General features: G+C 33.5%; 1 protein-coding gene across 5 annotated transcripts; it reads right to left on the minus strand.

Moving 5' to 3' along the window:
- Positions 1-2,136: 2,136 nt before the first annotated feature.
- LOC109342012 (ubiquitin-activating enzyme E1 1-like) lies at positions 2,137-11,476 on the minus strand. 5 transcript variants are annotated; one of them, XM_019579966.1, is made up of 7 exons: positions 11,255-11,476; positions 10,655-11,025; positions 7,693-7,910; positions 6,789-7,583; positions 3,841-4,709; positions 3,296-3,728; positions 2,137-3,025 (listed from the first exon to the last, which is right to left on the minus strand). In XM_019579966.1, the coding sequence occupies exons 2-7, from the start codon at positions 11,010-11,012 to the stop codon at positions 2,429-2,431; spliced, it is 3,270 nt and encodes a 1,089-aa protein (XP_019435511.1). In that variant the 5' UTR covers positions 11,013-11,025; positions 11,255-11,476; the 3' UTR covers positions 2,137-2,428. The 5 variants fall into 5 exon arrangements, with proteins under 5 accessions (XP_019435511.1, XP_019435513.1, XP_019435514.1 ...); XM_019579968.1 differs by having other exon boundaries at positions 10,655-11,028; XM_019579969.1 differs by lacking the exon at positions 11,255-11,476 and adding an exon at positions 8,778-9,089 and having other exon boundaries at positions 10,946-11,027.
- Positions 11,477-24,657: the final 13,181 nt, after the last annotated feature.

Below are 24,657 nucleotides of genomic sequence, written 5' to 3' on the forward strand. Positions count from 1 at the left end.
ATTGTTAGAACTTGGTTTGTTGGAAGCCATTAGTGGGACTTTTGGGTATGAAATCTAAAAACTTCCAAGTCACACATAGATGAGTTTTGAAAAATCAACTCCCAATTCTCACATAGGAGAGATGAGGAACTTGAAAAAAAACTCATGTTATAAATAGAAGCATCCTCCCTTCATATTTTCTTGTCCCTAGTTGAATTCGCTTTCATTCAAAATTTTCTTTCTCCTTCATATTTTTCACCAAGGAATTGTGAGAATTTCGAGAATTGACACTGGTAGTCAGTATTGTGGGAAAAGAATTGACAGGGGTAGCCATATTATGAGAATTTCGAGAATTGGCACTAGTAGCCATATTGTGGGAATTTTGAAATTGGCATTGATAGTCATATCATGGTGGGTGTATTCGAGATCAGTTCTTACAATGCAGTAAGAATTTGTTTTTTTATCCTGGGACGGTGTGGTTGATAGTCTACTTGCACATTTTGGGCAGTGCCACGAAACTTTTTAAAGAGAGCGACTTGGTTCTGACTCAGTTAGTAAGTATTATTGCATGTCATTTAGAATTGTTGCAAGATATAGTAACAACACCTATTATGGTGCAGATTATGGAGGTTGGTTACTCACTCGATGCTCCCTAACTAGATACCTGATCATGATGGGGGTGCACCGATATCTTAGTGCACTAAGAACCAATCTATCGTCGATCCTCAGCTAAGGCAGAATATCGAGTTATGGCCACCACAATGAGTGAGATATTGTGGTTGTGGTGGCTTTTGTGTGATATTGAAGCACCATATGTTGGACACACTTCCCTTTATGGCAACAATCAAACAATAGGACACATAGCTAAAAACCTGGTCTTCCACAGACGTACTAAACATGTTGAAATTGTTTATTTTTTGTTCGTCAAAGAGTTGTATCTCTTGAAATTCATCTCTTATCCATTGATACAAAGAACCAAGTGACATACGTTTTCACCAAAACACTTGGAACAGAGCAATTTCATTCTTGTTGGCCAAGTTGGGTGTTCGAGATCTTCACGCTCCAACTTGAAGGGAGTGAAGGAAATCATATCATATATTCATACCTTTGACTTATATCTTCTTTTTTTTTCCTTCTATTCTTGATTGTTAGACATTTTAGGATGGGAATAGAGTATCTCCTGGTATAAGGAGATAAGTTATCTCCCCCTGCCAGTAAAATCATGACATGTGTCATGTTTCATCATTTCCTATAGAAATATTTTTTTAAATAAACAAAATAGCACATATGTCACATTTTTACTGACTAGATGAGATATGTTATCTCCTTATATGAGGAAATACATTATTCTCTTTTAGGATATAATAATTTGATTCTAATCTTTTCCTTGTTTTAAGGGATTTTGTTGCTCTATTTATTTATTAGATTACAATGGATAATATAAATGAGATAGCTAATCCTGTCACACAAAGGAAGGAATAAGTGCGACTTGAGTGACGTAGTGGGAACTTGTTTGGCCTATATTTATGAGCATTAACTTGTGTGATTTGAAATTGATTTTTAAATGGCATATTCTGTCGTTTTCCTTCGACTGGACCACCACCAAAGATTATTTTCCCTTGCTAATAATGCGCTCGAGTGTTCCTGGGCTCATTGTAAAATCTCAATCTTTTTTGCTTACTTGTTTTCTATCAAAATTTGAAATTGTTTCCTTAAATGCAACATTAGTTTCCGGAGTTTCCTCCTAATTAGCACCTAGAGATGCAAAAAGATTAATTCCTTGGATGATTCATGGTGTATTTTCTCTGTGAATCATTTTTCTAATGTCAAAAAACCTAATCACACCATAATTCTCCATGAAATTTGAAACTTCTGATTAATCGTTTCTTATTCCTTTCATTGAATGCTCATTTTATACACCTAGAGCAGATAAGGGATGTTTTACTCCTACGACCACGTTTTTTCACAACTCCAAGGCCACCGTCATTACAGGGTTGCAATTTCTAGTAACATGGCCATACGCCTTCATCACTTTATATGAATGACTTTCAAGAACTTACCTCCCCATTACAAGTTATAAAGTTATAGGATATAAATTAGAGAATAAAATATCTCAAAAAAAAAAAAGAAAAAAATTTGTAAGGCTTATCTCAAGATTAATAAACCTGCTTTCATTTCAAATATAAAAGTTCTGTCAGAGATAAAATCAAATACTCCTGGCGAATCTTTTTCATATCACCTACTTAAATATAAATTTTCTTCCAGACTCATTCAATTTTGTAGTCTAAAAATAAAATAGAGAACCAAAACAACAACACCAAGCCATGGCCCCACTAAGGTATGGTTGGTCGACAATGTTGCCATGTACCTATTACGAATATGGAACATCAGTGTCAAACACGCTGACCAAATCCATGTCTAAAACACAACTGATAAGATGAAAAGTGACCTAACGGAAATAAATGGACACTTGAGGGATGTCAATATCATTATCATCATCATCCTCACAAGCCACAACAATGTCCAAGTGACTACGGTAGGAAGGAATGTCCATCTTGGCTACTTCCCTTGCTAGATCTGCTACTTTTTTGTCCATCCGCTCTTTGTGCCTTGGGAACATGCTATTATAGAGTAGGCAACTTCCACATGAAATACTATAAGCATTCAAGCCTTTTGCCTTCAACCAATCAAGAAGTTCCCTGAGGGTAGGATTGTCTCTCAAAATCCACCTGTCCCAAACAGTCCAATTCAAATCTTGATGCTTGATAACCTTCGGTGGAACTGGCTCAGCCATTGAAAAGAGAGGCAGTGCCAAGTTAGCAAACGTGTTCCTGTAGTCTTCAACTTTGTGCCTTCCCTCCAACGCTTTGTAGAGCTCCAAGCAGACAAGACCCGTTGCCATTGCAGTCGCGGTTGCAATGGCAGGAATGATACGCCCAGCAATGAACTTGGCTTTAAGTTTGTCAACCTCCGGAATGCTGTAATTCCGCGCCCTCATATTGGCAAGCCCAGCTATCACATCCATGTGGTAGTTTGTGTCATCATCCTGCAGTTTTAAAGTAGAATGGCAGTTACTTGTTAAAAAATAATTACAAATAATACAGTATAAAATGCAGATCTAAGAGTTCATGTACTCTGAAACCACTACAAACAAATCCATAAGTAAACCCACCAATTCAAAACTCCCTATTGTAACTACAAAATATAAAGCATCATTTACAAGACTAAAGAAATGGTTTTATCAGGTAATGAGGCTAGAAGGAGAATCCTGGTAAAATTTAAGTTAGAAGAAAAGTATAATGAAGGAAAACCAAACCTTCTCAAACTGAATTGGTTTCATCCTGAAGTCTGGAAGCAGATTCGATCGACACCTTTCCAATTTGATAATTAGATCATTGATAACAGCTGCATCATCTATAGAAGCAGTAGATAGATTGGTAGCTTTCTCATCTGTCACTATTTTTGCATCCTTCTTAGGCTGAAAGTCGGGTACAATCACCCTATCAACTGCATCAGCCATCTTCTGAGGGTTCTTTACCCAGTCAGGGGTTGGGATACCAAATGTCTCTGCTCGTAAAATAGATGCTGCCATTGCAAAAAGTAGATGACCCTGATCAGAGGATGAGAACTGTAGTGGGTGAGGGAATCTTTTCGGTGCAGACCAGAAAGGAGCTCCAGTACTGGTTGAAGCATCTTCAGGAAAAGTATATGTTAACTGCTTCACACGGTGAGCAAAATAATCTTCAAACCTGTGAAAAAATGAAAAAATAAATGTGTTTAAGTGAAGGACAAAAATCTAGTAAGCTCCCACAGCAACATTACTATAGAAACAGACAGACATATATTATCAAACTAGCATACTTTAGCCGAGCCCAAGTAATACAATCTTCAAAAGTTTCACAGTTTTCCCTGTCCAGACACTCAAGAACACGCTCTAAGTTATCCCTTGATTGAGCATCACCAGCATTCCTCATTGCACTGGCATATTCACTTGGGTTAGACAAATATGCATTCACTTCAGCAGGAGTTTTCTCAAGCAAACCCTCAAACTCTGATCGAGCCCATGTCAAGCAGTGATCAATGTTGTGTGGAAATGAGTGTACAGTACACATTGGTGCCTGTTTCTCGGGTGGATCTCTTGATGCACCGTAGTTTTCTGTCAGGTGGGGAATGACCATCTGTGTATTGCATTTGGCTCCGAGAGTTCCAGACTCAAGAAGAGGCTTTTGGAAATACAAGCATCTCTGATCAACATATAGCCTCGCATTTACATTATCTAGTGCATTTATCACAATGTTTAAGTTTTCCCAGAAGGTATCATTAAACACATTTTCAGTTTCAGTGCCAACCCGATTTTGCAGAGCTTCAATATTAAAACCAGGATTTATAGATGCAGCAGCTGAAGCAGCAACTGTAGACTTGGCCTGTCCAATATTCCAATCACGGAAGAGGAACTGCCTGCTTAGGTTACTCTTCTCTATAACATCATCATCAGTAATTGTCAGCTTCCCCTGACTTCCACAAGAAACTCCCATGAGCGCAAGGTTTTTCAGAAATTCACATCCCAAAGCACCAGATCCAACAACAAACACTTGAGAATCCTCTAATTTCTTCTGTAAGTTCCGTCCAAAAACTGAAATCTGAGCATCATACCGACTATTCACTGGTCTCAAATCATTGGGGTCCAGTGGTTCTGTAGGAAGTGATTCCACAGAGTCAAAGTAGAAAAACTGCGGGGTAGAAGTTAAAACCACATTAAAAAACAATGACAACAAATACTAGCTTTAGAAACTAATGCTCAATTAACAGGAAAACAACAAAATAAGGTGAAACATCGATCTGTACAAGTGAACATGTATTTGCGATTAAACTATCTCATCATTGCTATAAACTAAGCAAACCATCACACCAGTAATTGTGACTAGAGTATGCTGTCACATCATCCTCATCTCAAAACGATGTTTAAATATCATGGGTTTAAACCAATCAGTGTGTTGCACCCATTTGGTTAAACCCAGGTTTGTTAATAGATTGCAGGATGAAAAAATGATGTGGCAGTGGCATGAAGACGAGAGCACAGTTACATAATTCTCTCATTTACCCTATGGTATCATGTACCGAATTCACTGTAGTGCATACCATGTACCGGATTCATCATAAAGAATGTCTCATAAAATTAATGTAAAATGGCGAATTGTGTAACCAAGTGAACCATGTACCTGTATCAGTACAGCGGATCAGGTAACTATGGACAAGAGTAACGGAATATTCATTTGGAGGAGTGGACAGAGAGATAGGCAAGTTATAAGAGGAATAGGTGCTTTAGGATGGATTTACTGGGATAAAGCCTCTCCTAGGCTATGTTTGGATATTAGACCTATTGTTTGGGAAGTGGATAGAATGGTAAAGATTCATAATTAAGATTCCTACATAACCCTTACCATTAAATTAGAAAACATATTACATTGCCTCTCCTATTCTCTGACTTGGTCTCAGATTGATAGCCATTTAGCTTTGCTTTCCTTTGTACAAATGAAAATGATCTTCATAAGCTGAAGATTTAAAGTAACTGAGTGACAGGGTTTTCTAGATTCTACAATCCCTAGCCAATATTCTGTGAGAAATCAAATTGGTATCTGGAAAAAGGTTCTGTGTGGGTTATCCGAGATGGGGTTGCTAGTCTTTGTTTAGTTCGAGAGTCAAATGACAATAACCATATATAAAGAAATAAGAAAAAACCTTACAGTGCATATTTATTAATTAATAAAGGAATAACACCCCAAGAAAACATTTATAAAACAAAAACTCAAATTTCAGCAACCCTAGATTTCTTCAGAACTGAGACTACATAACCTGTAAGCTACATTGCACTGTCCCATCAATATGATAGAGTAATTCGAAAGAAAATGTTCAGGAAGGGAAAATTACAGCAACCACCAAACCTTCAACATAACCAATGTGAGAAGTGGAGAACAGGGAAGAGAGAAAAAGAAGAAGAATGAAAGAATATGTAAGTACCATCTAGGATTAAAAGGTTAATTTTGTCATTGGATAAAAAAGAAAGTAGCTGGTTCCATCAGCTACCCCAAAATTGGGGGGGGGAATGTATTATGTTCCAGCATCCAAAAATGTAACTTGTCAGATTCCATTTTCCATCTCATTCCACCAATCCAAAGATAGCCCTGAGGCCAAGGGCTCAATCTCTGGTGGCGTTACTTTCTGTATCTAATAATTTTCATTTCTGTTCTTGTATTCCAAGAAATTCCAGAATCATCGCTCTAGAGAAAGAAATTCAGAGAAAGCAGAGCCCAGATTCTCTGGTTTCTAACAGAACGCAAGGGCGTGTACAAAAGCACAAACTTCTATAAGAGAATGCTAGCCTTTGCTAATAAAAACAGACATTTAGATGTGATTTATACACACCTCTAAGTTTGTGTGGCTTATTGTTTTTGGAACTTGGAAAGCAGAGAAAGAAAAGATACTGATTAATACTTGAATGGTACAGAAGTCACATAAAAATACAAAATCCACCAGTAATACATATTTCATAATCAAGATCAAGTTTTATTAATAAGATTACGATCTAAACTGATGGAGAGGCTTGATATCTTGTTAACAGACAAGATTGGGTAAAGCTTGCTTAGCTGCTTTGTTCAATAGGTAAAAAACAATAAAAAATCAAAATAAAAACCTAAACTGAAGCAGCAAACTGAGAACACATAATTGACTGACTATTAAAAAGGACTTCGCAATAAAAACAAAATTTCAAATTATTGGAGAATCTGAAGAAACATTAAAAATATATGTACCTGAAAAAGAGGATGAAACTTCCCTGAGCATGCTTTGACAACCTCCTGTCCAACAATACCACCAAACATAGCAGCCATAGGGTTCAATACTGCCCTAGCACCAAATGCAAATTGTCTCAGAAGTTTTGGGTTTATATCTTCTAATTTTCCATCACCTAAGCTGTCATTAATATTACTGGCAACAGATATAAGCTTCTGTGCATCATCCTCCGAACCAGCAACAGGGAAGCGACCCAACTCAGAAACGAACTTATCTAAAGCTTGGAATGCTACATGAAGGAGAGGTGGACGATCAAACTTGGAAAAATCACTCAGAAGAAAATCACCTGGATCACTGAGTGCTTCCTTGAGAGGCTTAAAATTCAACACCTTTGGTTGTTTAGCCTGTGTGACAATACCACCCTTCTCATACATACCATAATTTGTTGTGTCTTCTTCAAGAGTAAATGAATAAGCTCTAGCGTTTTTAATCTTCCTTGGTTTTCCATCATTCAATTCTTTCATACCACATACTTCAGAGAATACAACAAGATCTCCATCCTGAAACTCAAGCCTCTCATCATCAACACAAGATACTAGAGCAGGGTTGTCATTGCTAATAGATGCGATAATGCCAGTATGGGGTTCCTCTCCATCAATATCGAAAACAGTGAACTCAGGCCCAAAATCACAGAATACAGAACCAAAAAGGCCTCTCACTTCAGTTTTAAGAAAAGCAATAGAAGGCTGATGACTGTGGCAGTAATCATTGAACTCAATGGCCTTCTCAAGACTGATATCAGTGAAAACAACAGCCTACGAAATAGTAAATAAACATAGCAAAAGTAAATATAACATTTAAAATATAATAGCATGAAATTCCTTTTTAAAAGAAAAGGAAAAAAAAAAGCAAGAGTGGAAGTACCTGGAAATTAGACAGTTGCTCTGTTGTCAGTTCAGTTGTCAAGCTCTGTACAACCACTGCATTGTTGAGTTCCTGCAACTTACTAACAGAAGCTGCTGCCCTGTTTTTACCGACATCATTCTCTGAAAACACAAAATTACTTGAGAGATCCCATAGCTCAACAGTCCCCTCATCGTGCAAGGTCACAGATTTGACACCAGCAAGAATGAGATTCTTCGCTGCACATTGGTTGTTTTATTAAAAAAAAACATGATCACAGATTACAGAGCTAGCACTATTTAAAGCTTGAACCTAAATATCAAAACCATTGAAAAAACATGAAGTCACAACCAATAAAAATCAAATTGTGTTATACTTTATAAACATAAATTATCTATATTTAATACTATATAACTGAGAGCTTCAGCTATCAAGGTCACCTAATGAAGACAAAAAAATCATTAAAGCAGAATGTGCAGAGTTACAGATAACAAATTGATAACCTAAGTAATAACAAATTAACAACAATATGGACCTGACTCCTGAGTAACACTTTCAGTAAAATTGATCATGGACAAAATTTACAAGATTATAATAGAGACATTCACATTTATCTGCCTCCATTTTCTAGATGACTAGGGGAAACCAAGGACCAAATCACCAAATCTAGTAGGAGCCATTATCTAACAAAATGATGTTTGGGACCTTGTGGAGTGGATGTAGAAATTCTTGTAATCCCATAAATTTTGAACATTCAATTATAAATATCTCCAGTCAATCAAATAAGCACAATCATAAACCACTGGGTGCACCAAAAGAAAATTGATTTGAGGCAACCCACATCTAATCTAGGGGACATTTGTTAATATTTAAAAAAGGGTGAATATACAAAAGTGGCTATCTTGAAAAGCTGAAAAATATAGCTTCTCAAACATTCTGCTTACCTGTAAAACTCCAACCAAACAAATGTGCAAGTGTTAAAAGTGATTTTTGTTATTAATTATTTTTTAGAACAAATACCTGAAACAAACAGACCCTAATCTAATAATATTCATTCAACAAACATCAATGAGGGTAAAATCAAGCAAAGGTGTCAAGAATTATACCAATCTCAACACCAAGACCCTTCATCCCCGAAACAAGCACACTCGACCCAAAGAGCCTCCGCATGGTCTCACGACCATACACTGCAAGTTGCCGGCTGTGCAGATCCTCATCAATATCCTGGTTAGAATTACCCAAAGCCATGACCGACACTTCTTCTAGTGCGCTCCTGCTACCACGACTTTTACTGTTGCTGTTACTGCTACCACCACTAATGCTCTGGTCTCTGTTGTTCACAGAATCAGCAGTATCAGTAGGATCCGATGCAGCGATCCGACTCTTCTTGTAATTACTGCTGTTGTTGTTGTTGGTTTCTACTTCTACAACCGCTCCTTCACAGGGTCTCTTTCTAGGAAGCATATAGTGCAGTAAACTGCTGAACATGTAACAAAACCCCGTCATCAAAAACCCGATAACAGTAATTGCAATCAATAACCAATAACGAACACCAGGAACATAAAGAATGGTGAGATCGAAACGGCGAAAGATGTAAAACAAATGATCAAAGGAAATGAGAATATAAACCCTAACCCTAGCTCACGCAACATGATATCATTCAAGTTTAGAACAGTGAAGTAAGAGAGTAGAAGGAAGAAACGTACCGAGTTGAACCTTTGCGGGGAAGAGAAGAATTGAATCTGATTTGGAGCTGAGAAAATGAGAGGAAATGTTTTGAGTTTGTTCGATTTTGAGTTTACAGAGAAGGGTTGAGTATAAAAAGAGGGGTATTTATGGATTTGCATAAGAATTTAGGGTTTTGAAAATTGGGACAATTGCTACCATTTTATCTTTGGTCTTCTCCTAGAGAAGGTGAAAGAGAAGACAATAAAGAAGTGTCATAAATAAGTCAGTTAAACAGGACTGAGAAGGGTCTGCCACGTGGTTGTTTTGGCTTGTCGTTGGGATTTGATAGATTATTATATACGAGAAAATACTGTCAATATACAGATTTTACACTCATTATATATATATATATAATATGTCATATTTAAAGACAAATATATTTATGTCGCTGCACATTGGTTGTTTTATTAAAAAAAAACATGATCACAGATTACAGAGCTAGCACTATTTAAAGCTTGAACCTAAATATCAAAACCATTGAAAAAACATGAAGTCACAACCAATAAAAATCAAATTGTGTTATACTTTATAAACATAAATTATCTATATTTAATACTATATAACTGAGAGCTTCAGCTATCAAGGTCACCTAATGAAGACAAAAAAATCATTAAAGCAGAATGTGCAGAGTTACAGATAACAAATTGATAACCTAAGTAATAACAAATTAACAACAATATGGACCTGACTCCTGAGTAACACTTTCAGTAAAATTGATCATGGACAAAATTTACAAGATTATAATAGAGACATTCACATTTATCTGCCTCCATTTTCTAGATGACTAGGGGAAACCAAGGACCAAATCACCAAATCTAGTAGGAGCCATTATCTAACAAAATGATGTTTGGGACCTTGTGGAGTGGATGTAGAAATTCTTGTAATCCCATAAATTTTGAACATTCAATTATAAATATCTCCAGTCAATCAAATAAGCACAATCATAAACCACTGGGTGCACCAAAAGAAAATTGATTTGAGGCAACCCACATCTAATCTAGGGGACATTTGTTAATATTTAAAAAAGGGTGAATATACAAAAGTGGCTATCTTGAAAAGCTGAAAAATATAGCTTCTCAAACATTCTGCTTACCTGTAAAACTCCAACCAAACAAATGTGCAAGTGTTAAAAGTGATTTTTGTTATTAATTATTTTTTAGAACAAATACCTGAAACAAACAGACCCTAATCTAATAATATTCATTCAACAAACATCAATGAGGGTAAAATCAAGCAAAGGTGTCAAGAATTATACCAATCTCAACACCAAGACCCTTCATCCCCGAAACAAGCACACTCGACCCAAAGAGCCTCCGCATGGTCTCACGACCATACACTGCAAGTTGCCGGCTGTGCAGATCCTCATCAATATCCTGGTTAGAATTACCCAAAGCCATGACCGACACTTCTTCTAGTGCGCTCCTGCTACCACGACTTTTACTGTTGCTGTTACTGCTACCACCACTAATGCTCTGGTCTCTGTTGTTCACAGAATCAGCAGTATCAGTAGGATCCGATGCAGCGATCCGACTCTTCTTGTAATTACTGCTGTTGTTGTTGTTGGTTTCTACTTCTACAACCGCTCCTTCACAGGGTCTCTTTCTAGGAAGCATATAGTGCAGTAAACTGCTGAACATGTAACAAAACCCCGTCATCAAAAACCCGATAACAGTAATTGCAATCAATAACCAATAACGAACACCAGGAACATAAAGAATGGTGAGATCGAAACGGCGAAAGATGTAAAACAAATGATCAAAGGAAATGAGAATATAAACCCTAACCCTAGCTCACGCAACATGATATCATTCAAGTTTAGAACAGTGAAGTAAGAGAGTAGAAGGAAGAAACGTACCGAGTTGAACCTTTGCGGGGAAGAGAAGAATTGAATCTGATTTGGAGCTGAGAAAATGAGAGGAAATGTTTTGAGTTTGTTCGATTTTGAGTTTACAGAGAAGGGTTGAGTATAAAAAGAGGGGTATTTATGGATTTGCATAAGAATTTAGGGTTTTGAAAATTGGGACAATTGCTACCATTTTATCTTTGGTCTTCTCCTAGAGAAGGTGAAAGAGAAGACAATAAAGAAGTGTCATAAATAAGTCAGTTAAACAGGACTGAGAAGGGTCTGCCACGTGGTTGTTTTGGCTTGTCGTTGGGATTTGATAGATTATTATATACGAGAAAATACTGTCAATATACAGATTTTACACTCATTATATATATATATATAATATGTCATATTTAAAGACAAATATATTTATGTATTTTTGTGCTACTACTAATGACTAAATTTTAATTAAAATTAAATATTTAATTTGTTGGCAAATTTTATTGGTTATCTCTACGTATATATATCTCTACACAAGTCTATAGAAACATATACAACATGTCATATTTGAAGATAAATGTATTTATGTATTTTTATGCTATTATTAACAATTAAATTTTAATTAAAATTAAATATTTAATGTGTTGTCAAAATTTTATTGATTATCTCTATCTATATACATCTCCAGATAAGTCTTTCTAAGGAGTCTATAAGAGTTTGGATACTGATCACTATTGTACTCAAATCATGGATATGGGTCTTTGGGTAGTTAATGGATTCATGGATACTCATAATTCAAAACATATTAAAAATAAGTGTAAATTATACATATATTTCGTGAGTTTTGTTGATATTACACGAACTACCTCTTCTTTTTTGCACATACGCAAATCTTCCCCATTTATATATGTATGTTACATAAACTACATCTACCTACCGTTAGTTGACAGTTAAATAATAGTGTCATGTTTCAAAAAATATTCTCAATATATACATGTTTCAATATATTGTTTTCAGGGGAGTCATAAGGTAGTCTGATGGTGAAGACGGTGGTCGTAAGGAATGGAGTGCAGGAGGTTGTGGATTTGAGTCTCACCATCAACAAAAAAATGAGATCTAAGGTGGTTAGATGGTAGGGTGTAGGAGGTTGAGGGTAGAGTCTCACCCACAATAAAATATTAACATACTAATAATTGCCGATAATAAACATGTTTCAATATTGTTCACAACTTAGTTTGATAAAATGCTTAAAATAAATTCATATTCCTTTATCTTAAATATTCTCAATCTCATATTCCTTACTTCTTGTTTTCTTATGTTGTTCATGTTTATAAAGATAGATTTGTAGTCTCTACATTTGTATTTCTACCATGCTTGAGACACACATCCCATATATAAGATAATAAGTTTGTCATTTGTGAATACAATACTTCTCTATTTTTTTACAAGTAAAAATTAATGAAAAGCAGTAATAATAGATTTCAACAACATAACAAACCAGGTATAATTATCATGCTAGTATACTATTCAACCCCATAATCATTCACCCTATTTCCTAACAATAGCTTCAAACAACCCTCAAACATATCAGATACTAACACAATTTACTATTCAAAATTTGTGAAAGTTTGCATTAACATCTAGATCTAGACAAGAATTATGGTCACATGACAAATTTTCATATTACAATATGGGGTGATTAAATAAGATAAACAATGAATGTTTTTAGTAGAGAATATTGAATGTTTTGAATGAGAAGTTTTTAGTAACAACTTTTTTTTTTTTTTTGCATATAACACTTCTTTAAAGCATTTTATCAAACAATATAGAGTCAGAGAACACAAGAATTGGAATACAACGAAATACAAGACAAAAGAGCCTCATATTTTCTCATAATTTAATGCAAACAGTAATCCATAGAGAGCCAGAACTCAATGAAGCCAATTTCACTCATATCTTTGAATCTAGCGATTGAGTACACAATGAAGAAATGTTTCAAAGAATTGTAAATCTATAGAGAGCCTAAACACAAGAATTGGAGTACATTCAAATGATAAAAATGAAAAATCAGAATACAATAGAAAAACGAAAAACTAAAAGATGAGAATATAGTAGAAAAAATGAAAGATGAAAACAATAGAAAACATGGGAATACAATAAAAAATGTGAGATGGTTTCTACTCACCTCTTAGCCAAATGATAGTTGCCAAATTTGATTTTGATTTATTTGAATCCTAGTTTGAGAAAGATGATTTACTTTGTTAAAAGAAAAGAAGAATTGTGTTTTTTGAAATAAATGATAGTTTAATATATATTCATTCACTTTAACTTTGGTTAACAGTGTTAGATCAATGGGATGTATGCGTAACTGTAAAAACGATAAATTGAAGGGAGGTTCGTGTAATTTCCTCTAAACATAATTGTATAAACAAGTTATGCAATTCTGCGTCTAGTTCTTCCAATATTATATGTTATTTTAGGAAATCAAAATGAGAAAAAAGTAATGAATAATTAGAAAACATAATTTAAACACAATTAATTCTAATGAAACAAGTATAAAAACCTAACAAAGCATTGGGTTAATGGTATATGGTCTTGCTTAATCCCTATAAAGACCAAAAAGCCAAAGGTTCGGTTCCTAAGAGCGACACTTGTCAGGAGATATAGTCATGCATCCGAAATGGATTTATTCATGAATGTTCCTAGTAGTACTAAAAAACAAACATAAAAAACTAAGTCATTATTTTAACATTTGATGAAAATTTCTATAGTCGGAACTGTTTAATCAACATAACACTACATCACAATTATGATTAACAACATAACATCATTAATTAATAACATAACATCACAATGTTGACAGAAAATTTATTTAGCAAGAATTATTTAATCAAAATAATATTACATCACAATTTTGGATTAACAACATAACAACATTGCTTAGCAACATAACATCATATTTATTGTTTAACATGATATTAGGGGTGAGCATGACCCGGCCCTACAAGCTCATATGGTACAGCTAGATCATGATCGGGTCCAAATAGGGTCGGGTCTAATCGGATCTAGGACCGGGTTTGGGTTCAAAAAATAAAACTGGTCAACATTTAGGGATGGGTAGGGACCAAACATGACTCGGCCCATCCCATCCCATGGTCACTCACTCATCATGTTTGTATGTGTTTCTACTCAAATGTATAGAGAGTAATGATACTATTTGGTCGAAAGTATCATTTCTTCTTTAATTGTTCCATAATATATACATGATTAGTAATATATATATACATATATAATTTTATATGTCAAACAACATATTCATAATAATAAATAATATTGAGAAGTATTTATCTAAAATGAGTATGCATTATATTTAATCGGGTTTAGGATCGGGTCGGGTTTAAAGGCTGACTCGATTGTTATTTAGGGTCGGGTTAGCTTCAGGTCTAAGGCTGAGTCTGGGCTCAAAAAAATGATCCGACCAATATTTAGAGTCGGGTAAGGACAAGCCTTAACCCGTCCCAATCCGGCCCATGCTCACCCCTATATGATATAACAATTATGGAATAACAATATAACATTACAGTTATGATTGACATGATATTAAAGTTATATTATATTTTTGGTACTACCAAGAGCATCTTCTCATCTTTTGGATAAGGAACTATTCTCTTTCAGGGGGTGTGGCTACACCTCTCAACAAGTGTCGCTCCAAGAAATTGAACCCTTGACCTTTTGGTCATCCTAGAAATTCAGCAGAGCATTACATGATATTACAGTTATGTTGTATATATATGAGGAGAGATCTGTTTACACCCAAGTTAAGTTACACTAGTTACACTCAATCTCAACCATCTATTTTCCTAAATCTAATGGACCATAAGGGTGAGTGAAATAAATAATGAGGGAGAAAAAGAGAAATCTTAGATAACTTTTAAGTTTAACTCATTTGGTCCATTGGATTTAAGAAAATGGATGGTTGAAATTGAGTGTAACTAGTGTAACTTAAATTGGGTGTAAACGAACCCCTTATATATATAAGGAGGACTATGTTTACTTGAATTACAGTAGTTACACTCAATCTTATCCCTCCTCATATATATGAGAGATCCATTTACATCCAAATTGAATTACACTAGTTACACTCAATCTTATCCCTTCTCATATAGATGAGAGATCCATTTACATCCAAATTGAATTACACTAGTTACACTCAATCCCATCCGTTCATTTTTTCAAATTCAATGAACCATAGGGGTAGAGGTGTCAAAACGGGCTACCCGGACGGGTTCGGGCTAGCCTACATCGGGTTCGGCCTAAATCAGGTCGGGCTAAAAAGCCTGGATACATTTTATGCATATCAAATTGTAGTCTAAATCCACCCTAAGCGGGTTGCGGGTTGTGGCAGACCGGCCCACATAATATTAAAAAGATTATTTAAATTTTAACTTATTTAATATATATATATAATTTGATATTAATATATAACATTTTTAACACACTTCCTATGCTCAATACAATCAAACTTATAAATCTAATGTCTTGTTTCTGAGTTAAAAACTGAAGTCCATATATATAATTTTTAACATAACTCATTTATTAATTATCTCATTTTTATTGGACTCTCACACTATAACACAATATAATTTGGACTTCACTATAATATATAAACTTTTAGACACTATAAAAAATATTACCCATTTTGTATGTTCCTTATCAACACTTTGCTTATAAATTATTATATTAAATTTGGTTGTATTGTGTGAAGTTCTTTATGGGAAAAAAATTATGTTATCTTTTAGTTTTGTTGCAAAAATTATTTTCTTTATTATATTTTTGGTGTAGAAGTTAAATCTAATTAGATACACAATTAAGAAAGAAAAAGTGAAATCTATATGGTTTAATGTCTTCTAATTTGATTTGTTACATTATTTTTTATTGTGCTTAAAAGGAAATTATGCAAAATATGAAAGATAATATAATGTTTAACTTTATAACATTATTGTAATTTATAAATATTTATGATATAGACACTACTCTATTTTTTATTCAAAGTTCATATAATGTTTAACTTTATAACATTATTGTAAAATAATTGTTAACAAGAGCTTATTATCAAGCCAAAGGTTCTAAAAAAGATTAAAAAATAAGGAAAAGCGGATAGCCCGAGCCCGTTCGATTAAGCCCAGTCCGAACCTAATTTTCATATAGCCCGTCCGGGCCGGACTAAAAAGTCCGAATACAATAAAAAGTGTCCAAAATGATAACCAAACCCTATAAATTTTCGGGCTTAGCAGGCCGACCCAACTGGGTTAACCCATTTTGACACCTCTACATAGGGGTGAGTGAAAGAGGTAACAAGAGAGGTAAAGAGGAATATTATGTGACTCTTCCACTCACACTTTGTGGTCTGTTGGATTTGAAAAAATAAATGGATGAGATTGAATGTAATTAGTGTAATTCAATTTGAATATAAATGAATCTCTCCTTTATATATATATATATATGAATTATGGGGTTACGTATTAGTAGGCCTAGATACCTCATTACATGGACCTCTTCAAAAGTGAGTTTCAAACTTTATTATCTCAATTACCCATTGGTCTAAAATTAGGAACCCGGACTCGACCTCTTACAGGTATTACCAGCTAGTATATGGACGTATGAGTGCTCATTGTCATCTCTTAATGAAGGGTGTTCATATTGGGTTGCCTGCTTTTACTTTTAAATTATGGCTTTGGTAGCAGTTTCAAAAACATTGATGTTTCACACAATTATGGTCGATATGACAACTCTCAAGACTGACATATCGACATCTCTTGCAGTCATGAACCAGACTTAGAATTATATGTGGTCAGATGAGGATAAAATAAGAAATAGAAGACAATCCTTTTAAGATACAATGCAAATTATGTATCTACACTAATTTTTTATATAATTCCGCTTGTGTAGTTGGTCAGTTCGCTTATGGTGTGCTCCATGCGCTCTATAGAGTTCTTGCTCGATCTTGGAGAGCAACTCTGAGCTTCACTCATTTCTCCAAGTTTTTATATAGCTATTTGTAAGGTGATCTAGTGCATGCATCTTCTATTGTTCATATTACTTCGCTCTTTCTCCCCCAAAGCATAAGGGGATTCGTCATTCTAGTTTTTTGAGTCGGTGGTGATGGAAACTTACAACACACTTCAAACTCGTCTTCGTTTTCACCTTAGTTACATGGTTCGCAATGTCATTTATCTAATTGTATGATTTTCTTCATTTTATATTATTATTAAAAAAAAAAGTTCTTTTACAAAGAAGCATGTTCATGATATGCCTTACGTTGAATCTGATACGTGATAGGTCGGGTAAAGCATGAACTATGTAACTTTTTTTCACCATTCACCCTAGTGTTTTGATTGTAGTCTTGACTCAATAGACATTGTGTTTATTGCAATTGTAGGAAAATATGGTCAATGTAAACTTAATTGCGATTAGGATCTCGTTGCAAAGACGGTAAGAAATGTCTAATCTGAAAGGATATATTACTTGAAATTTAGAAGAATATATTACTTGTAAAAGAATCTCCATAGTAATTAATGGGAGTATTATAATCATAGAAAAAATGACTTTGAATATTGTGTCTATCTTCTCTATAAATGTTGTCTCTATATTTGTCATGAAGAAAGAAGAGCAAAGAAAAGAACGAGGACAAAATAACATGATGCGTTTGCCAATCATGACATATATATGCTAAAATTATATATATTGTAATTATTAAGAGAAGTATGAACTTGTAATTTTATTTAAAGGCATGCGAGAAAAAAAGGATTGCTCTTAAGAAAAAAGTATGAACAAGAGGAATTATATCCACTTTATTAAAGAATTCTAGAAAACTATTACATTAAATGTTTTTAAGAAAATTGCGAGTCCTTCTCGAAATGTATGATATACCTTCTATTTTGAGAGATGGTTAGGAAGTTTTTATTTAGAGAAGATTTTAATCAAATCTTAAAAACGATATAGTTTATGAAGTAAAACCATTTTCTAAATTGTTATCCTATATTTGAAGTATTAATTATAAAAGAACTATTTGACGGAATTAATATTCATATGATATAAATTCAATCATTATACTCCATTATTGAGTGAAGAACTCTTATTTAAAAAAAAAGTATTTGTTACTCCATGATTCTTGAATTGTTCTGAGAAGATAAGTATCATTTTTTACCTTGAAGAAAGTGAAGATATATTAGGTCATGCATGTAGTCATAATATGTTAATTCCACACAACTATGTTAACTATTAACAGTATAGTCTATGGAATAATATGATGTGTGTGATGTGGACCTAGATGGGTATCATGTCTGATACGGTTGAAGGTCGTTGTGGGTGGAAATTGATTCACAAGGGTTGAGTCTTTCCCTTCATTTTTGACTGAACTCTATGCTTAAACACAATTCTCTAACACCCATTTGAAGGTATCTTATTTGAGACAGAATATAGGTTATCTTTGCTTATCAAAGAGTATATAACATTATCCGGTGTACGGTAGTTTGCCAATAAGGTAATGAGGGTGGCATAACGTTATATTTTTTCCAATCTCTTCCTAATAGTGGTATATAATATGAGTGAGTTTATTCGATACTAATTATTGATGTTGTGATAACTTGTTAGGGCCTCTGATAGGTGACAATTACTCATACATTTACTCTAAGGAGTTGAATAGTTCCATTAGAATAGGTGTTGAAGAAGCTCATAAATTATGTCATTGTCGATTCATTATTTGTTATATGATACATGTTTTTATGCTTTTATTTTATATATGTGGAATTACTAACATTTATAATTACTCACAAATTCAGACTTCATACTAGTGACCCAAGTATGTATGATAAAGATGACCCATCTCCCCTATGGAGATGTTTGGGCAATCTTTAGGGGCAAGGTTGATATTAGGAGTACATATGGAGATGTTCATGCTCTACCGATCCCACATCTCTCAACTATGCCCAGTGTATATATCATGTACATTGTAGTTGGATATGAGTTATGATCCAATTTGCCACTCTTACCCCATACAGGTTTGATTCTCTTACACCTACTATTTCTCTCATATTTCCACCTCACCATACTCTTCACATTGATTAGATGAACAAAACGTCCCTTGACATCTCCTTGACTACATAGAGACATTCATCTACTAGACCTACTCACGTCTAGACATGTCGTCGTTTACCGATAACTAAAGAGTATGGAATATATGTTTGATCTAGATCGATGTACTTTGTGATTGATTGATCACCAAGTTTCTCCCATTTTGCTGGTGAGTAGGATACTTGAGTATTCACTTGTGTCTCCTTCTTACCATGAATGTGGACATGACTCCTTATTATTGCTTTTGTAATGATCTAATTTATGCTAACCAGTAAATTGGTCTATAAAATATAAAATTAGGTGTTGTAAACAAATATACGAATGTTGTCGAATTGATAAAGACTTACTTGATACTAGCCTTTCAACTAAATAGTGTTATTCTAAGTTGGTCCAAAAAGGATTTTGGTTTGTTTGTTTAATTATGCTAATGATGAATTACTATTAGATAAAAATTCTAGAATAAAGATGTTAGATCAAACTTTACTACTCACTATCCATATACACTTGGTTCAACAACAAAAATTTATTCAGAAGATGAAGATTTATGAATCACTATACTCAAGATGAAGATTTATGAATCATTGACATACCTTTATGTCTAGCAACTATGTTAACAAATTTGAGATTTGTTCGATTTTCATATGAATTTATATCTAATAATTAAATTAACACTGACACACTTGGACATATTAGCACAAATATATGTCTAGAATTATACCAATAAGATGAGTTCTTAATTTTAGGCTCTTAGAACCAGAATTTTGTCATGAGTTCATTCATCCAAAACTCATGAAAAAGAGGTTGTCAATCTCTAAGGAAACATTAGATAACTCATAAAAATCAATACTTAAACATTAATTATAAATCTGAATCCAAGTGTTATACATCAAGTGAGTATTACATTCCATCCAACAAGAGAGAAGTTTAGCTAAACGTTTTCACGAAAACTATAACAAAGATAAAATGAGAGAAAATACAACTCATAAGACTATGTTTAGGAGTCTAGTTTTGGAGAGGAAGAAAATGGATGGCTTTGGAAAGCTTCTCCCTAGTTTGGGAGTTGGATGAAAGAAAAGGGAAGGTTTTGAAGGGTTTCTAGAGCTCTCTAAAATCCTTTATGTGTCTATTTTCATATTTCCTCCAATTTGAGGGTTTGTCTAGAGACAAAATGTCAAAATTCTTACATGTTTTTAGTAAAATTATATAATTATATTATTGTTCATTTCTCAATGTTAATTATATATTTAAAGAAAAAATAAAAAAATATTCTTGCAATATCATTACTTTACTCCTCTCTCATCTAAATTTCATACTCCTAAACAAAGGAAGAGGTTGCCTTCCTTTCCCTTCCCTTCCTCCCTTATCCTTGCCCCTTGATCTTTCTCCTTCCATTTCCCTCATAACTCCCAAAAAACCCTAAGAGAAGAGATTATCTACTGAATAAGCATATATCAACTCCTCTAATCTTTCCCCTTGTGTTTACATCTCATTTCCAACCTAAAACTAACTTGGAAACTAAAATAAATCCAAGACATTCTATTTCTCATCGAAACAATATAAGATGACTATTTCTGATCCTTCTAAGTGATTTTCAATCCCCTTTTAACATTCTATATCTCATGTAAGTGCATTGAGCATAACTTTTCATCTAACATCGATCTTTCTGCTATCCATGTTGTGCTTCGCACAACCCCTACGCTTAGTGTAGTTGTGTTGAGCGCAATTCCTGCACTAGGCACACGTGTCTTAATCTGGGTTTGGCTGATTTTAGCTACTTGGTACCAATTTTTGCTCTCTTTTGCTCTTTAAGTCCGATAATGACATGTAATCTCATATGATATAATTTGTGCAATAAATCATCAAGACCCAAAGTATGACTAACATTTCTTTAACTTTTACAGTTAAAAAATTTCAATTATCCTTATGAATTAAGGTAATTTTTACACCTAACATTGGGTGTGTATATATAGATAGTTCCATGTTAACATATTGATGTATATGTGTAATCTTTGATTATTTTGATGTTGATGACTCGTTACACATGACTTATGATAGACTTTTATGTTTTCCATTAGTTTGAGCACTAAAACATCACTTTAGGCTATATTTTGGAGTTATAAGGGAAAGAGAATGAGATAGACAAAGGGACAAGGATGAGGGAGGAAGAGAATGAGAAATGAACGTAAACTTCTTCCTTGTTTGGGAGTGTGAAAATAGATAGAAGGAAGCTAAAATAATAATAATTCAAGAATAGTTTCTTATTATTCCTTTGAAAATCTTATTAATAATGAAAATTATATAAAATTATAATTATAACATTTTATTAAAGTCATTTAGGTTCTTTGACATGTTTGTCTTCGGAAAAACACCAAATTGGAGGAACCATGAAAATTGGCATGTGGAGGGTTTTATAAAACCTCGAAAGCTCTTCCTTCTCTTTCTTTCAAATCCCAAACAAGAAATATTCTTTCCAAAGTCATTCCTTCTCTTTCCCTCCAAAACAAATCCCAAGTATCTATGGCGATATTAACTATGTATATAGTCTATGATGATGTTAAGTATGTATATAGTCTATGGTCATATTAACTATATACTTGTATTGTTATCCATGCGTATTTCATGAATCTATAATTTATATGATGTCGAGGAGGTGTGTGTATGATTTGTAATTCATAAATTATACATGCTAAAAAATTATGAGAAAACATGTATATATTGTCACTGCATTATCCATTATTTAGTTTTATGATCATCATTGACTCTTAAATAAAAGTAATATAATTGAATGGTGAGCGATGCATTGGATTTGCTTATTTTAAGTCAAACAAATTATTTGTTAACTAAGTTGGAGTTTTTTCAACTGAAGTCTATCTACAAGTAGTACAAATGATCCATATAGTAAATTCAACATTACCTAAACTTTTCCATGTGGGATAAGAATATCACCCTCTTTTTATTTTTCAAAATAAAATTATCATACAAGTACCTAATATATATAACACAAATGTTAGTTAATTATAACACCGCCAATGATTAAATACAAAAGCGAGAAGTTAAGAAAACATAATTTACCTAATATTGTTAGGTCCCACAGGGCTCTGTCACTCACATAGAGGAGGGGTGAATAGGTGATACGGTACACGATTACCGTTGCTCGATAAACAAAGAGAAAACACAAAATTATACATCGTTTAATCGATTATACACAGATTTAATCGATTAACTCGATCTGCTATTAATTGATTAACTAAACTACTTAATCGATTATTTAGTTCTTTTTCAGTGAAAACAATTTTCTTTTGATCTCCAAGATTACCAAGATTCTACTAAACTTATATGCACTTATTACAGGCAGTTAAGAACAATAAATGCACAATACCGAATATGCAATTAACACAGAATTATATGCATGTCAAGTTAAGTAAAACAAGTAATGCAGAAATGTAAAAGATAAGGGAAAAGAAGAATGACACACGACTTTTATCCTAGTTCGTTTGCGGGTCCACTTGCAAACTACATCCAGGCCTCCCCTTCTAATCTTGGGAGATTTTTCTTCACTATGAAAAATCAATGTTTATTACAAACACACTTCCAATAAAAGACACAAGACACTACTTTCTTGATCTCTATGAACTTGACCACCTTGGTTTGACCTCTCACTATCGCCTACTAAGATCTCCTATCCTTTTGTGATTAGGCCCCAGCCAGGTATCACTCAATACCAAGACCTCTTGCTTCTCGTGAAGACACGCCTAACAACAACTAGGATTTTTCCCAAACTTATTCTCCTTCTGTGGTGATACAACATACCAAGAGAATGTGTTAATGCCTTAGTCTAACAATTTTCTTCAAGTTATATGTGCATATTTTACACTATTCTCACAATATAAGAACCCTTCTAAAAGATCTCATAATTATAGAAACAGAATGCATGAGATGCAAGGCTTCTTTTTCAACAAAATTTTTGGCAATAAAGCTCAACGGGTATCTTTTGAAAGAGTTTTTATGAGAGAGGTTTTGTTTCCCCTCTCGACAGATCATCCCTTAGCAAGGTGCCAATCTATTGAGAGGGTTATTTCTCTCTTTTTTCATGGTGTGTTTTCTTTTTAATTTGATTAAGTAAGAGAACTCGGTTTTACTCTTTGTTCGCCATCTCGGCTTTGTTGAAAAATAATTCCTGGTATAATGGTTTCAAGAATATTTCAGTTACAACTTACTTCTTAATAATCATGTGAATGAGTTATTCCTTCTTTGCCTGATCTCGTCTATCTTTGTTAGAATAATTTCTAACGCCAGTATAATGGTATTGAAGCAATCCCTTATTACATAATTATTAAGTACCTTTGAATATCATCTCGGTTTTGTGGAATAAATTCCAACATCGGTTTAATGGTATTCTAATGTACAAAAGTGATGAATAGTTAATTGTTAGATACAAATAAATAAATAAAGAACAAAGAAATAATAAATTTAAGTGACCTTTATTTATTTACTCCCTTTCGGGTTCATTTTATTAACAAACCAAATTTCTTCCTTAAGGAAGGTTGGTATTAAAGAATAAATAAAATGCGGAAAGTAAATAACAATAAATAAAAGTTAGTAAGTTAGTTTCATCACTTTTGTATATTAAAAGGTGTTTTCAACAAATAAATTTATTGATAACACTTTACTATTTTACAATTTACACCTCTTTCAAGATTCAATTGTAGTATAGTATAGGGTTATATCGAATCACAAGGAATTTCCTAATAGAATGAATCATATAAACATGTAAATGCACAAATAATGGTTTAAACATATTTTGATGGGTTGTTGTTTGATTTTGCACATAAATAATTTAATAAGAAAAATAAACTAAATATTCACAAATTCTTGAGGAGACAATATAATTTTTAATAAAGAACATATTTCTCAACTTCTTATGAGTTTGAACTACTTAGACCAGTTCTTATGTTTTACTTTGATTAACCCCAAACACCAAGTTCTAAAATCCTCCTTTTAGTGTATGTCCTAAAATGGTAGAATGATAATCACTTATATTTATTACTAAACAATATTACGTCCATAAAGAGACTAGGTTGTCACACCCTAGTCATTGGCGACTCTAATATTGATGTAGTAATTAATATAAGATCTTAAGAAAAGTATGCTTAACTTGGCAAATAAAGTACATAGTACAACCACTTCTTAGTTTATTTGTTAAGTGTTTGAGACAAGTAATTTTATTGACTTGAAATCATTTTTTAGGTGATCAATCTAAAAAGAGCATTAAGTACTTCTCAAACAAATAAAATTAA

The sequence above is a fragment of the Lupinus angustifolius genome, unplaced genomic scaffold (assembly GCF_001865875.1).
Source record: "Lupinus angustifolius cultivar Tanjil unplaced genomic scaffold, LupAngTanjil_v1.0 Scaffold_48_99, whole genome shotgun sequence".
NCBI classification, from domain to species: domain Eukaryota; kingdom Viridiplantae; phylum Streptophyta; class Magnoliopsida; order Fabales; family Fabaceae; genus Lupinus; species Lupinus angustifolius.

What these genes read in the sequence shown, in the direction of transcription:
- LOC109342012 (XM_019579969.1), bottom strand. Translation starts at nt 11,012, where the DNA reads ATGCTTCCTAGAAAGAGACCCTGTGAAGGAGCGGTTGTAGAAGTAGAA. An exon ending in AGTTTCATCCTCTTTTTCAG is followed by an intron (nt 4,710 to 6,788) that starts GTACATATATTT and finishes TCTACCCCGCAG; the next exon opens with TTTTTCTACTTTGACTCTGT. An exon ending in AACCAATTCAGTTTGAGAAG is followed by an intron (nt 3,026 to 3,295) that starts GTTTGGTTTTCC and finishes TTAAAACTGCAG; the next exon opens with GATGATGACACAAACTACCA.